The sequence below is a fragment of the Thunnus thynnus genome, chromosome 2, assembly GCF_963924715.1.
Source record: "Thunnus thynnus chromosome 2, fThuThy2.1, whole genome shotgun sequence".
Lineage (NCBI taxonomy): Eukaryota > Metazoa > Chordata > Actinopteri > Scombriformes > Scombridae > Thunnus > Thunnus thynnus.
In genome coordinates this window covers 14370048-14383351 of record NC_089518.1, presented here as the reverse complement: position 1 = coordinate 14383351, position 13304 = coordinate 14370048, and the positions used below count along the sequence as shown (strand labels likewise).

The window sequence follows — 13304 nt, the reverse complement described above, 5'->3', positions numbered from 1 at the left end:
CTGCAGCGTCTTTGCATCACTGTGATATGCTGACATATGCTAAAACAGCTGGAAGAAAACCACTGCCTGGAAAATGTGTGTGTATTTTGTTGTGCCACTGAGCGTCAGCTACCACAGTATTGCACTACAGGCTGGAAAGTCATCATCTCAGGGCTGACAATATACCATCAACACAGTATTTGTCTTAATTAGCAGAAAAAAACCCACAAGAAAGTCCATCACCAGGAGGAAATATTCTTGAGTTTCTTAGAATACAACTTGCAGAGAGAGTCGCTCATATATAAACAAAGAACATAATGATTTAGAGAAACATCCATATATTTGAAAAACTGATGTTACGAGGCCATTTAGTGGTGATATTTTTATGTATGGCTGTAACTTTGATTCAACATCTGATCCATCACAATGACAGTTTTATAAATAGTCACATACCTAACTTCGAACAAAAAGCTTCCATGAGTCAGACATGGAAAGTGTGCTGGATTTAAGCAATGTCCTCTGGTTATAATAAGTGATTACTGCCAAGATTAAAAATAGCACGGTCAAGCCAATAAGAGATTTGGTTATTTTACTGGTTGTGACTCAGCCTGACACATCTGTGCCTAGTAAGCAAGATTTCCATGCCACCTATTGAAATGAATATCCTCGTAAATAAAAATTCATAAAAATTATCCAAGCATCAACGCTTATCATCCATACAGTTAAAGATAAAGAGTTCAGATGATGGGCTGTCATAAACAAGAAGGTGAACATTTATAGTTTTTGCACACATGAATCTTTTAACAACAGTGTGACAGATGGAGAGAGCTACAAAGAGCAGCAGATGAACAAGATACAAGCCAGAGCCACTCTACATATATGCATCTCAAAATGAAACACTGAGAGGTTGGTCTTCACAATATAAAATCTAGTTAGCCACATGTCTGTCTAAGATGGTAACAAGTAACATACTATTTGGCATATTTGAAATGATATTCCTGATAGATTTTCACATTTATATGAGAAGCAATTCCCAAAATCATTGCAGGGACAACAAAACTTCTTTCCATCTAACAGAGCAACAAAGATAATCAGTTTTCTGTGATGAACTTAATTCCACAAAGAACTTCCTCCTTCTTGCAACCAAACATTTTCCCGAGGCATCATCTGTTGTGCCCACTCGAATATCCCATATGGCTAGATATATATAATTTAAGACATCATAAATATACAATGCCTAACCTCCTCTGAACAGACATGGGTATGAGGATCCAACAGTGCTTATCACAGTCTGTTGTGCTCAGTAAATCCAGCAGGGCAGTGAGGTTTTAGTGGAGCAGCGATGCTGGTGGAATGCCTGTGACACCCAGCTGTTAATTCAGACTGACAACAGACAGATATCTGGCAGACTAATAGCAGATGGGGCTTGAATCCTAGCTTTATGGAGATAAACTATACCCCCTCAGGAAGGAAGGGAATGAACAGGAGGAGAGGAAATCACTTTTTCCCAGTATGGTGAAACAACATTTTATCTGAAAGGTTTAAAAAAAAAAAATCTGCCTGTTGCTGGGTGCTGATATGATATATCATTATCATACTGAGTGTTGATTGGGAACAGGGGGGACATGTTGCCTATTAAGCAATAAAACTAGACTAACAGAGCCAGCCAGCATTGTTGTAGAAGTAGGACACAATCTGTAGAGCCCAGTTTTACTCTATTTGTATCATCAAATGCACAGAAAGTAGAAAAGCTTGGATAAATCATAAGAAAATGTTTAAAATCACTACTAAAAATTGGATCGGGGGGGTCCCCAGGAAGAAAAAGAAAACTTTTCAGTTCACACTTTAATTTTGTTATTGTTAGCCCCATTTCCACTGTGTATCCCCTGCACTACATACAACGGTAAGAAACTTAGCATTAGATGAAGTTTTATGTCTGTGTGGACACAAGGGATGTGATTTTGTTACACTCTTGTGAAAGGTGTGTGCTGATTATTTCTCCAGTGTCTCTATGTAAGTCCATCTACAGGATCGTGTCTGCCCTCTAATGGCTACAAAAGGCAACAACACACTAGTTGTTTTTATGATAATAAGGATTAATTCATCAGTGATTGCAGCTGTGAAAGGACTAAATATAAATATGGGATCCAAAAGGTGGATTTTGGTTACTAATTCAAGCATGCAGCTGCAATCACCGATTCTCTCTCATCATCAAAGTATTTCAAATACAAAAAGTCTTTTAATAGTTTGCTCAGTGATGAAAGGCAAGAAATTACACAAACTAGTCATAGTACACACAAACACACACACACGAAAAAGTCAACCAATGAGAGCTGGCCTCTTGGTCCCACAGCAAATGACGTGTGTCACTCATCAACTTTGTCCCTACTGTTTACCTAAACACATGTTGCTCTTATCCTCTCGGCTGGGTCCCGTCCTGCTGAGTAGGAGTATCATATATTGTCCTAGTGCTAAAGCAGATCAGGTAGACGCACAGGAAGAGGGGAAACATGGGTTTTATGACTCTCCTCTGTCTGCTGCTGCTGCGGCCTGGCTTCGCCGCTCTAATGAGATCTCCATTGGACGAAGTAGGAGGAAAGCTGCGGGTGAACAGGAGCACTGCGGTTAGTGATTTCACTGCTCGGGACTTCTGCAAAGTACATTGAACTCTCCAGCTCTAAACTGTTTATCATCTTGTGAAAACACACTAACCTGCAGAGAGTCATAACCATGTTTTACTGGATTTACATGATGACTACTAAAAAACAAAAACCTTAAAATATGTTTGTATTTTCATTCAGTGTTTGGGCCACATAAATTTAGTTACAGGTCCAACACAATTGTTTATAAAGGACCTAAAAATGGTGTAATTGTGTCATTCCACAGCTTTTTCATCACTCTTACAGTCAAATGGACATAGTTTCTTATCCGGGTTCTTCTCCTGATGCCTCAGGTATGAGTGTCTATGGCTGAGCTGTAAAAATAGTTGAGGTACATTTTTAACTACAAAACAATATATACATAAGCAGCTGCTCTGCTCTCTGTTCTGCTCTGTACTGTGTCTTCTCTTTGTTCACAGAGAGTGGTCGGCAGCGTCGGTCGGCTCTGTTACCTGATATCACCCATCTGGAAATGCTGGTGGTGGTAGGACCTGATGTCCAGCAGGTCCACAAGCAGGACACAGAACGATACATCCTCACCAACCTCAACATTGTAAGTGTGAGCACAGACATTACAGTAAATAGTCAATGATGGTTTTCTGGATTGATTGCCATGAGTGTGTATGAAAACCTCAAACATGCTTGGGTAGTAAATTGAAGTATAGATAGAAACTATTAACAGCATTGTAAGGCTGCAATGAGAAGTAATCAATAAATAATGAGGGCAAGTAAAAAGCAACACAAGTGAGAGGGCAAAATCTGATGTATGTTGAAATGTTTACATAACCAGCCACAGAGAGTGCGCTGTCATACTATAGCCCTCTTACACACTGAACATCCTGAAATGTATTAATCTTACTTGTATTCCAATTTCCACCCAGGCCTCAGAGCTGTTGAGAGACATGACGCTGGGCGCCAACATGAGGGTGCACCTGGTCCGCATGATCATCCTGTCAGAGCCAGAGGTCAGCAGCTCCTTGTTACAGTGAATGTTCAGTTGACAAGAACCTGATTGTGTGGGATTTAAGCTTACTCTTCAAATGGATGAGATAAAAATGGTGGATAGAAGATTAGAGAGGAGTCCATTGGATGATCATTCGGATTTATTTACAGCCCCTGTGTTCCCTTTTCTAGCCAGAGATCCAAATGTCTACCAACATCACCTCTTCTCTTAGAAGTGTGTGCGACTGGGGCAGAAGGATAAACCCCTCTAACGATACAGACCCACTACATGCTGATCTTCTTTTGTACATCACAAGGTTTGCTGCATGTAGCTTCTGTACTATAATTACATCTTTCAAATTTTACAGATAAACAAAAAGTGTTTTATAATAAATGTGTCTTCCATCACACACAGGTATGACCTGGTGTTGCCTAATGGGAACAAGCAGGTCAGAGGAGTAGCACAGCTGGGTGGGGCTTGCTCCAGTGAATGGAGCTGTGTGATCACGGAGGACACGGGGTTTGACCTGGGGATCACTATCGCTCATGAAATTGGCCACAGGTAAAGTAAAGTCAAACAAGTGTGACCACAGAAACACCCATATCTGTTTTATGCTTTACAGTATGGGAAAATTTAAACATTATTTATTTGTTTTTGCCTTCTCCTCAGGACATTAATAAGAAATGCGTAAGATTGCATGACATTTTTCAGTTAGATATAGTATACTGAATTACTATAGTAGTATATTGAGTCTTTAGAGTTGCAATACTAGACCCTAATTGACAGAAAACACCAGGTCTTCAAATTTAAATGGGCAAGTGAGTGGAAATTCTGTAATCTGCAAATGTATTTATTATTTAGTCATTTATTCATCAATTAGAGCAAGAACAAGTACATTGCGTACTCTAAAACAGACTGCAAAACAAGATAAAGATTGGGAAATAAGAAATAGCAAACCTTCATAATCCTAAATATCACCAATCAAGCAAAAATCACTGCATAAAATCTTGATTACGAATGCTTTATATGTGTCTGAATAGAGGAAACTTTAAATGTTTATAATAAGTGAGGTTCAACTTATTTTTTACTTAATTTTACCAAGTTTTGGAATCAACCATGATGGAGTGGGAAACACCTGCAGCAGGAGTGGGTTCATGATGGCCTCTGATGGGGGCTACAACAGTGTGGATCTGACCTGGTCGCCGTGCAGCAGACAACAGCTGCTCACATTCTTCAGGTGGGCCAACCTGTTCAGAGCAGCTGGGCTTGAAAATGTCTCTCATTCATCATGCAGATCGGGCACTGTTGAAAGGGCATTTCATCTATAAGTCATATCTTAATGTTTTCCTCTTAGGGTGATGGAACTGATTCCTGTTTTACATTTTGAGAATGTCCAATGTCATATTTGGTTTTGGATTTGAAATTCTTTAAAACTGCATTACATGTTAAAATACACATTGGACTGGACTATTTTCCTTTTTTCTCCCTGAGCTGCTGTTGACACAAAGGCTCAGTGTCTTCAGTATGACATCACTTACCTCACTGGTTAACTTGCATCACTGGCTAATTTAGTCACTCTCAAACTCCAACACCGTCTATACTTTTCAAAGCTTATGAGAAACAAAGAAATGCATTATATTATGTGGTGCACCAGTTGAATATAGTATTTCTTGCTGTTACTTTTGAGACAAAGAATTGTCCTTTTATTTGTGCATCATCTGTAATTACCATCAAAGAATCATTCTGTAAATCTATCAGTGTGTAATATTATAGTTATAATGTTATGTGTTTAATGTCTGTGGAATTGGGAATGAGATATTACATGCACTTGTGTTCCCAGTGAAGGGAAAGCTGAATGTGTTAAAGACCTTCCTGCCCTGGGAGGCACCCTACAGGACTGGAAGCCTGGTCTGTACTATGGAGTTGATGACCAGTGTCGAATAGCTTTTGGAAGCACTGCAAGAGCCTGCTCTTTCACCAATCCGGACTTGGTAAATCACCTGTTATTACAGCTTGATACCACAAGGTGGCAATACATACAGCATGTTATTACATCTGTAGTCATGTTTTAAACATTTGTTTCCTTCTCCATTAGCCGGCTTGTCGTGTTCTGTCCTGTCACATTAACCCTAATGATGACAGCTCCTGCAAACGCCTCCTGGTTCCACTGCTGGATGGGACAGAGTGTGCACCAAATCAAGTACTGCTCTATGACTATTGAGCAATTTTGGTGCAATCATTGACATTGTCATTATTTACTAGGCCCAAGCATGTTTCTCACAAGGTGCAATCCCCTCTTTTGCAGTGGTGTTTAAAAGGGCGCTGTGTGTCCCCAGACGAGCTCAGCTCCTCTGCGGTGGTGGTGCATGGCTCGTGGTCTAGCTGGTCTGAATTCTCCCCCTGCTCACGGACATGTGGTGGGGGAGTCACTCACCGCACACGCCAATGCACCAACCCAAGGTAACAGATGTCATGCAAACATCCGTCATAGTCAGACACAGTGCTGAAGATGACACATGATAAAGTTTTACCACAAAACTATCTGTCATGTCTAATTTTTAGACCTGCTTTTGGAGGGAATGATTGCGAGGGTCCGGATATTGGGGCTGAACTTTGTCACCAACAAGTGAGTTCTCACCGGCTATGTTTACAGTGAGCCTCCATACAGTAGGTCAATACTATTTACTCAGTGGCTGATTTTGTTCGTAGTTCCAAATGTGATGCTCCCATAAAAACAACCTCAACACATATTAGCTTTAATGGGATGACTCGCAATATACAGAAAAGGAAGTTTAAAGTAAAACTATGATCAGTTTTAGGTGAAGAGAAATACAAAACCCTGAAAGTCATTACAGCGGTTTGCAGCTGTGGGTGCAAACCTGTGAGTTTTTAAAAATCTGTGTTTTTACCACCTGTGTTGTTGTAGCCATGTGAGAACACCCAGTTGGATTTCATGTCAGAGCAGTGTTCTCAAACAGACCGCCATCCTCTCTACCTGATACCAAACACTGCCTCCTTCTACACCTGGATCCCTGCCATAGGCTTTGTACAAGGTGGGCCTACAGAAAAAACAAAACATTTTCCATCTGAAAACCTATATTTCTGAAAACATTCTTTCCTGTGGACTGCTCTTGTCATAACCAGGGGATGAGCAGTGCAGGTATATGTGCCAGTCGGATGGAGAAAACTTCATAGTGAGCCGCGGCTCTCAGTTTGTGGATGGAACTCGTTGTGAGTCAGACAGCCCGCCTCCGTTTGGCTCTACTGCTGCTTGTCTCAGAGGGAAATGCCAGGTAGAGATGACTAAACTAGATGAAACACACACCAGAGAACAGATGAAATGTTACTGTTATATAGTTCATGTTTTAAAACAAACCGGTTGTCTCTGATCAGCTGTTTGGCTGCGATGGTGTGCTGCACTCTGGGAAAGTGAGGGATGTGTGCGGGGTGTGTGGCGGAGATGGATCATCTTGCAGTTTGACTTCTGACTCCTACACTGGTGGTCAGGCCAAAGGTAGTAAACAACAGCATATTTTTATTGTACACATTCAATGGTGGAAAATTCATTCACTTTTATCAAGCAAAAATATGGACACTTCACTATTTAATACATGTACATGTATTGTCCTCTATTCATTCTGTGATAACTCAATGCTTTCTCTTTCAGAGTACACCACCTTTCTCACTCTGCCAGTGAATGCCACACAGGTTCATATTGTGAACAGGGCACCTCTGTTCACTCATATGGGTGAGTGGCATCACTTCAGGTTTAGGTTTTACAACAGAATTAACAGGGCCAAAATTCTGAATTGTTTTTGCCATTTGCGTCCACAGCTGTAACAACTGGGGATCGGTTCATTGTGTCCGGAATGGAAAGCATGGCACTCAATATGACCTACCCATCCCTACTGGATGATAACCGGCTAGAGTACCGCCTGCACCTGACCCCTGACCTTTTGCCTGAGATGGAGGAGTTGCTGCTGCCTGGACCGGTGCAACAGGAGATAAATATACAGGTCAGGATAGACAAGAATTTTGAATAGAAAAAATACATATTGTACAAATATAATAAAATAAATAATATAACAAAAATATTTCACATATAACTTTTGAGAAAAAATAGTCAGAAATTTGATGTGGAAGACTTTATGTGCAATATCTGACATTTAGAACTAGTTTTCTCTTGCCAGGTTTATCGCAAATATGGAAAAGAATATGGAGAGAAAACAAATCCAAACATTAGCTACCAGTTCCATGTTCCTACCAGAAATTACACGAAAGACATCACACCTAAAGGCAAATGGGTTGTCTTCACAACACCCTGCTCTGTCTCATGTGGATCGGGTATGTAATTGTTATTCACATCAAGTCATACAGAAAAGCACAAAAAAGAAAGAAGCGGTGTTCCTAAACCGAGCTGTGGTTTCTGCTCATATTACCTTTTCTTACAGGTGTACAGAAGCACATATATGTCTGTGTAGACAGAGACACCAATGACCATTTGGAGGAACATAACTGTGATACATCTCCTCCAGCCGTACCACTTCAAATAACCTGTCAGCTCCCACCCTGTCCACCTAGGTTAGGTTCTGTAGCACTGACATACACATACACCTCTGCACAAAGGGACATACAAAAATATTTTACTGTTTTACAGGTGGGAGACAGGCATGTTTGGCCCCTGTAGTGCCTCCTGTGGTGGAGGGGAGAGAGTGCGTCCTGTAGGATGTGTTCAGAAACAGGGAGCCGATGTTCTGAAGGTTCCAGATTCTGAATGCCCTCCTGATTCAGCTCCAAATGCTGTTGAAAAATGTAATCTTCAACTCTGTCCAGCCAGGTATAAAATCTAGTTTATTAATTAGTATTTATTGATCACCAAGACTGCATTTGTGAGGATCAAATAACCTCCTGTCCTGCTGCCTCAATTTCAACACTAACATTATTTGCATTTTGGAAAAAGGTTTTTATGTGAAAACCCACTTATGTTTGCTCACAGATGGCGTGTGTCAGAGCCAGGGGAATGTTCAGCAGTGTGCGGGCCAGGAGAGGCCAAACGCGTTGTGTCATGTGTCCGGTCAGAGGAGGGTCAGGATGTTGAAGTGGATCAAGGCTTCTGTTCAAATCAAATAAAACCACCCGATTCTGTGCGCTGTGTGGTAGACGTTTGTCCCATTGGATGGGAGTCGAAGGGAACGGTAAAGTGGAAAAAGACTCAAATCTCATTCTTATTTCAAAATGTGATGTCTAAACATTGTTTTTCTTCAGCAGGACCAGCCTGGTCCAAAGTCTGGTTTGTTGCCACGCTCTAGACAAGCTCCCGTGTATGTCTGGAGTCCCGTTATCAGCCAGTGCTCAAAGACCTGTGGCAATGGTAAGTGGAGACATACACCCACCTTCAGTCAGAAACAGCATGTCTTCATCAGATAAGGTCACCCAAAGTCTGATGCTTGTTTAGGAACCCTGCAGGTGTGGTTTTCCTGTGTGGACCACCAGACCAGACTGGGGGTGCCTGACTTCCACTGTGATGCTTCTACCAAACCTCCCCCTCAGTCTGAGACCTGCAACACGTCTCCCTGCCCTCTCATGTGAGACACACCATAAAAAATTTAACATACAGTGTTTGTGTATAATGTAATGTAGTAGATATGATATTTGCCTGTAGTCTACAATATATCCATTTTGAGAAAGAAGTTATGTTGTTGAATATAATAAGCATCTGAAAAATGATGGCAGAATGATATTTTTGACAACCAGGTGGCGCTCTAAGCTAGGAGTCTGCAGTGTAACGTGTGGAGGAGGGGTTGCCAAGCGGGTGCTGTACTGCGCTGGAGAGACAGAAGAGGGGGAGGAGGAGGTGGTGGAGGATGCACAGTGCAGTGACTTTCCCAAACCCACAGCAGTAGTGTCATGTAACACCCACAGTTGCCCAGCAAGGTAACTCAAACAGAAAGACACATTTCAGTTTTTGCAAAGGCAAAAATCCTCTCACCATCACTGTCCTTTGTCCAGGTGGAAGGTTCTGAGGACATCGCCCTGCTCTGTGTCTTGTGACCTGGGTGTAGCTCAGAGGACTGTGTCTTGTGTCCAGTTCGTCCACAGCAAAGAGAGCGTGGTGCCAGAGGAAACCTGCCATGCAGCTGTCAAACCGGCCACCACAGTGCCTTGCCTGGTGCAGGTCTGCACCTTCAGATGGGAGGTGAAGCCGTGGAGCCAGGTACATTTCACAAAATGGATTGGAATATGAAGAACTGATTAGATTAGTTAAAAACAAACAGCAGAACACACGGACAAAGACAAATGAGTAGAAAATGCTGAATGAAAATACAAGCAAATAAAAAATTGTTAAAACATTGCTGCATCATTACTAGTGATAGTACAAGTAATATTCTTTACATTTGTGTGGAATATTAGTGTTAATTACTAACTCAAGATCCCACTTTAAAGGCCATATCTGTGATTTTACACGTTTTAGCCCTTTTACTGTATTTCAGGTCATGTCTACTTTATATCACAGGTAATCATTTTGTAAATCATGCTACCATGTTTTAAAATTTTGAATGTACTTCTCTACCATTCCAGGTTGGTGTCCATTCATGTTTGTAAAGTATAAAAATTATTATTATTATTTGCAGACTCTTCTTCCTTGAGTTATATAATCCATCATAGCAAACATTGCGTTTGCAAAATTGTGGTCAAAGCTCTATTATTGTTGTGAGGTAATGTAGAGCAGACTTTTCAAATCAGATGCAAAGAAATGTAGGAAAAATAACATTAAAACACTTGGGAGTGCATTTGAAAATGGTCAGAAATATATATATAAATATATATATATATATATATATATATGTACGTGTGTGTGTGTGTGTATGTTTATGTATAAAAGGAATGATTCAAGGAGCTAAAACTTGTAACATACTGGTATGGTCATTTAGGAGCAGTTTCTTTCAAACCACATTACTACCAACTTCCTTCCTTGACCCCAGACATACACCTCTGTGCTTAAAGATCACCGCCAGACATGTTTTAAGACGGTTATAATATACTTAACTTTGAATAATAATTTTTCTCCAATATGGTTTTTCCATATAAAAGTGTAATTACCACGTTAAAATCCTTAAAATTACATCTACTCCAATTCATTAACAATTCCAGAATCTATGAATATGCAAGTATCTCTCATTTCAAAAGTTTAACAGCTGGTCACAAGATGTCTCCTACTTCACCAAAAAGTCAATTTCTCAGTGTATATGTACTGGAGGTTTCAAGTTCCACATCAGATTTGTTCTAGTTGAATACTGGCCCATGATTGGCTCCAAACTACTTTTCTCCTTCAGCAGACTCATGTAAAAACAGTTTTAGTGTCAAACTCTGTACATACATCATTCTACACAGAGAAGCTAAAACAGGCAAAAGAGATTTTTGAGTGGATGGGGACTTTAAATAATGTATTACTTGAACATTCAGTTATTTGACATGTGTATGAATACTGTTTACGCATATTGTCGCTGATATCACTGTTTTTTCATGCTCTCCAGTGCTCAGTGCCCTGCGGATACGGGATCCAGTCCAGAGCTGTGTCCTGCATGGGCCCCTCTAAGCCTGAACCCCTCAGCCCTCTGCTTTGTATGCACATGCCTAAGCCCATCACCATCCAGGGTTGCTACATGGGCAGCTGCAGAGACATACCTTCTACCTCAGATGTCACCCCTGCTGTACGTACAGAGAGACCTCTCCCGTCTCCCACCCCAAGCCACAAAGATACACCACAGCACCGCGCAGGCCATATTACTCCAAGTCCAACAGAGAAAATCACATATCCGCAGACCACAACAACAAACACTGTGACACCCAAACCCAGTTAGTAGGCACAAACATTCTGACTCTTTACCCATTCTCATTAAGAGCTGAAGGCAGCTGCAGTATAATCATTACAGTGTGTATGCTCTTTATCAGGTGCATGTGGACGGCTACTCCTGGAACAATCAGGCACAGTGGACTTGAAAGACGTAACTGGCCGCTGCACAGTATCCATAGGTCGACCCCTGGATGAGGTCATTCACATCAAAGTAGAGTCCAGCTCCTTGAACTGCAGAAAGAGTGAGCATTATCCAATATGTAAAGGATTTCCTTTTCCATGAGTATTAAAGCAAAATGAATGCCTGCAACAGTGTGAATGTGTTCCCTACAGAGGAGTATGTGGCATTTTATGACCGACTGGCATTAGTGAGAAGGTGCGAGCAGGTAGCAGGTAGTGAGCTGACCACCAGAACCAACGTCCTGCTCGTGCGTCAGCATCTGCTCACACCTGGGGACGGGGTTGTACTCACCTACAACTCTCAAAAAAACACGAAGAAGACTCATCATCAGGGTAAGACATCTGATGGTGTATATCCAAAATGTATTCCATAATATCTCAAGATAGGATGGTGACTAATGATAATAAAATAATAAAATAATCACTTGCTATTTAAAATGAGTGCAACTATATGGGAATTGTGCCCAATGTCAGAGCATATTACAACATAAAGACTGAAGTTTGAATCTATGGAGGATGTACACTATATTGTGAATATTTGCACAGTATAATGCGATCCAATACAAACACATACAACAAATACATTGAAGGCAAAAATAATGTGAAGCATAAAATGTTCTTATTTTGTTGAGTTTGCCACTGATTCTGCTCAATTGTAGGCTATGTTTTTTTTTTTTATTGGTTGTACAGTTGTGTTGGATTTTGTTGTATTGTGCTGTTATTTTGTTTCCCTTCATTTCCCTTATGAATTTGCAGGGGACAATATTTTATCCACACCTTACACTAAAATGCAAACCAACAAACTAAAGACTAAAAACTTACTAGAGTTGACTCCACAGCTGACACAAACTCAACAGTTTTAGTATCACAACTGTAGTATCCGTTTCTGGACTATCAAATTGGATTGCATTTGACTGTACAGGTGTTCATGATATTGTGTCTACCTCTGTATTTACCAAGGATGAGATGAACTTTATGTCTCTGCCCTACAGATTGTGACATGCAGCTGTTTTCTCCCAGCGGTGAATTCGAGAATCCGACAACATCCAGCACAAACCACACCTGTCGAGTCCTCATCAACGCCCCGCCTTCAGTGAAGATCAGAATCCAAGCGCTACACATAGGATTAGTATTCAACGCCACCAACTTCCAGTCTACATACATTATGGTGCCAACAAGCTTTTTTAACATGTGCTGTTGTTCCAATAATCTTGTGGGATTAAAAAAAGGTGCCAGTGTAATAATTACAGCAACATCTTGTCTTGTGTGTCTTGTTCAGATCCGGGACATAGATGTCTTGAAGACCAACGTGTTTAAAGGCCAGCAGCTGTTTCAGTGGCACTCCTCTGGAAATATGGCGGAGATTGAATTTCATGGAGATTACCTATATTCCAAAGGGAGCTTCAGAGCTGAATATTCCTTTATACGTCCTTGATACTAAATATGAACAATTTTGAGGTGGTTTGGATGCAAACTTTTGAAGTTTCTTCAGTAGAAACATACTTGAGTTTTTTAACATAAAATAAATACCATGAAGCCATTCGCTTCTATTCTGTTGAATAGAAAAGTAGAAAAAGAGACTTCGTTTTCATACCTGTATGTACTAATTATGTTGACCTGAAATAAATGATAAACAAATTAAAGCACTCTTAATTCAATCTTTAAGTCAAGAATGACATTATCATTC

At 40.6% G+C, this 13304-nt stretch overlaps 1 protein-coding gene across 1 annotated transcript; it reads left to right on the top strand.

Moving 5' to 3' along the window:
* Positions 1-601: 601 nt before the first annotated feature.
* adamts13 (ADAM metallopeptidase with thrombospondin type 1 motif, 13) lies at positions 602-13224 on the top strand. Its single transcript, XM_067604750.1, has 29 exons — positions 602-2603; positions 2866-2932; positions 3059-3192; positions 3521-3604; positions 3774-3898; positions 3997-4143; positions 4685-4819; positions 5423-5573; positions 5678-5782; positions 5888-6042; positions 6145-6208; positions 6509-6635; positions 6727-6875; positions 6976-7096; positions 7250-7330; positions 7417-7598; positions 7773-7926; positions 8034-8163; positions 8240-8419; positions 8579-8777; positions 8848-8953; positions 9038-9167; positions 9337-9516; positions 9592-9796; positions 11118-11439; positions 11536-11679; positions 11771-11950; positions 12610-12785; positions 12897-13224. Exons 1-29 carry the CDS (start codon positions 2490-2492, stop codon positions 13050-13052), a joined length of 4203 nt encoding a protein of 1400 aa, XP_067460851.1. The 5' UTR covers positions 602-2489; the 3' UTR covers positions 13053-13224.
* Positions 13225-13304: the final 80 nt, after the last annotated feature.

Bases quoted from the DNA above. Each gene is read 5' to 3' on its own strand.
- adamts13 (XM_067604750.1), top strand. From the start codon at position 2,490: ATGGGTTTTATGACTCTCCTCTGTCTGCTGCTGCTGCGGCCTGGCTTC. The intron at 5,783-5,887 runs GTACTGCTCTAT...CCTCTTTTGCAG, and splicing joins CAGAGTGTGCACCAAATCAA to TGGTGTTTAAAAGGGCGCTG. The intron at 9,797-11,117 runs GTACATTTCACA...CATGCTCTCCAG, and splicing joins AGGTGAAGCCGTGGAGCCAG to TGCTCAGTGCCCTGCGGATA.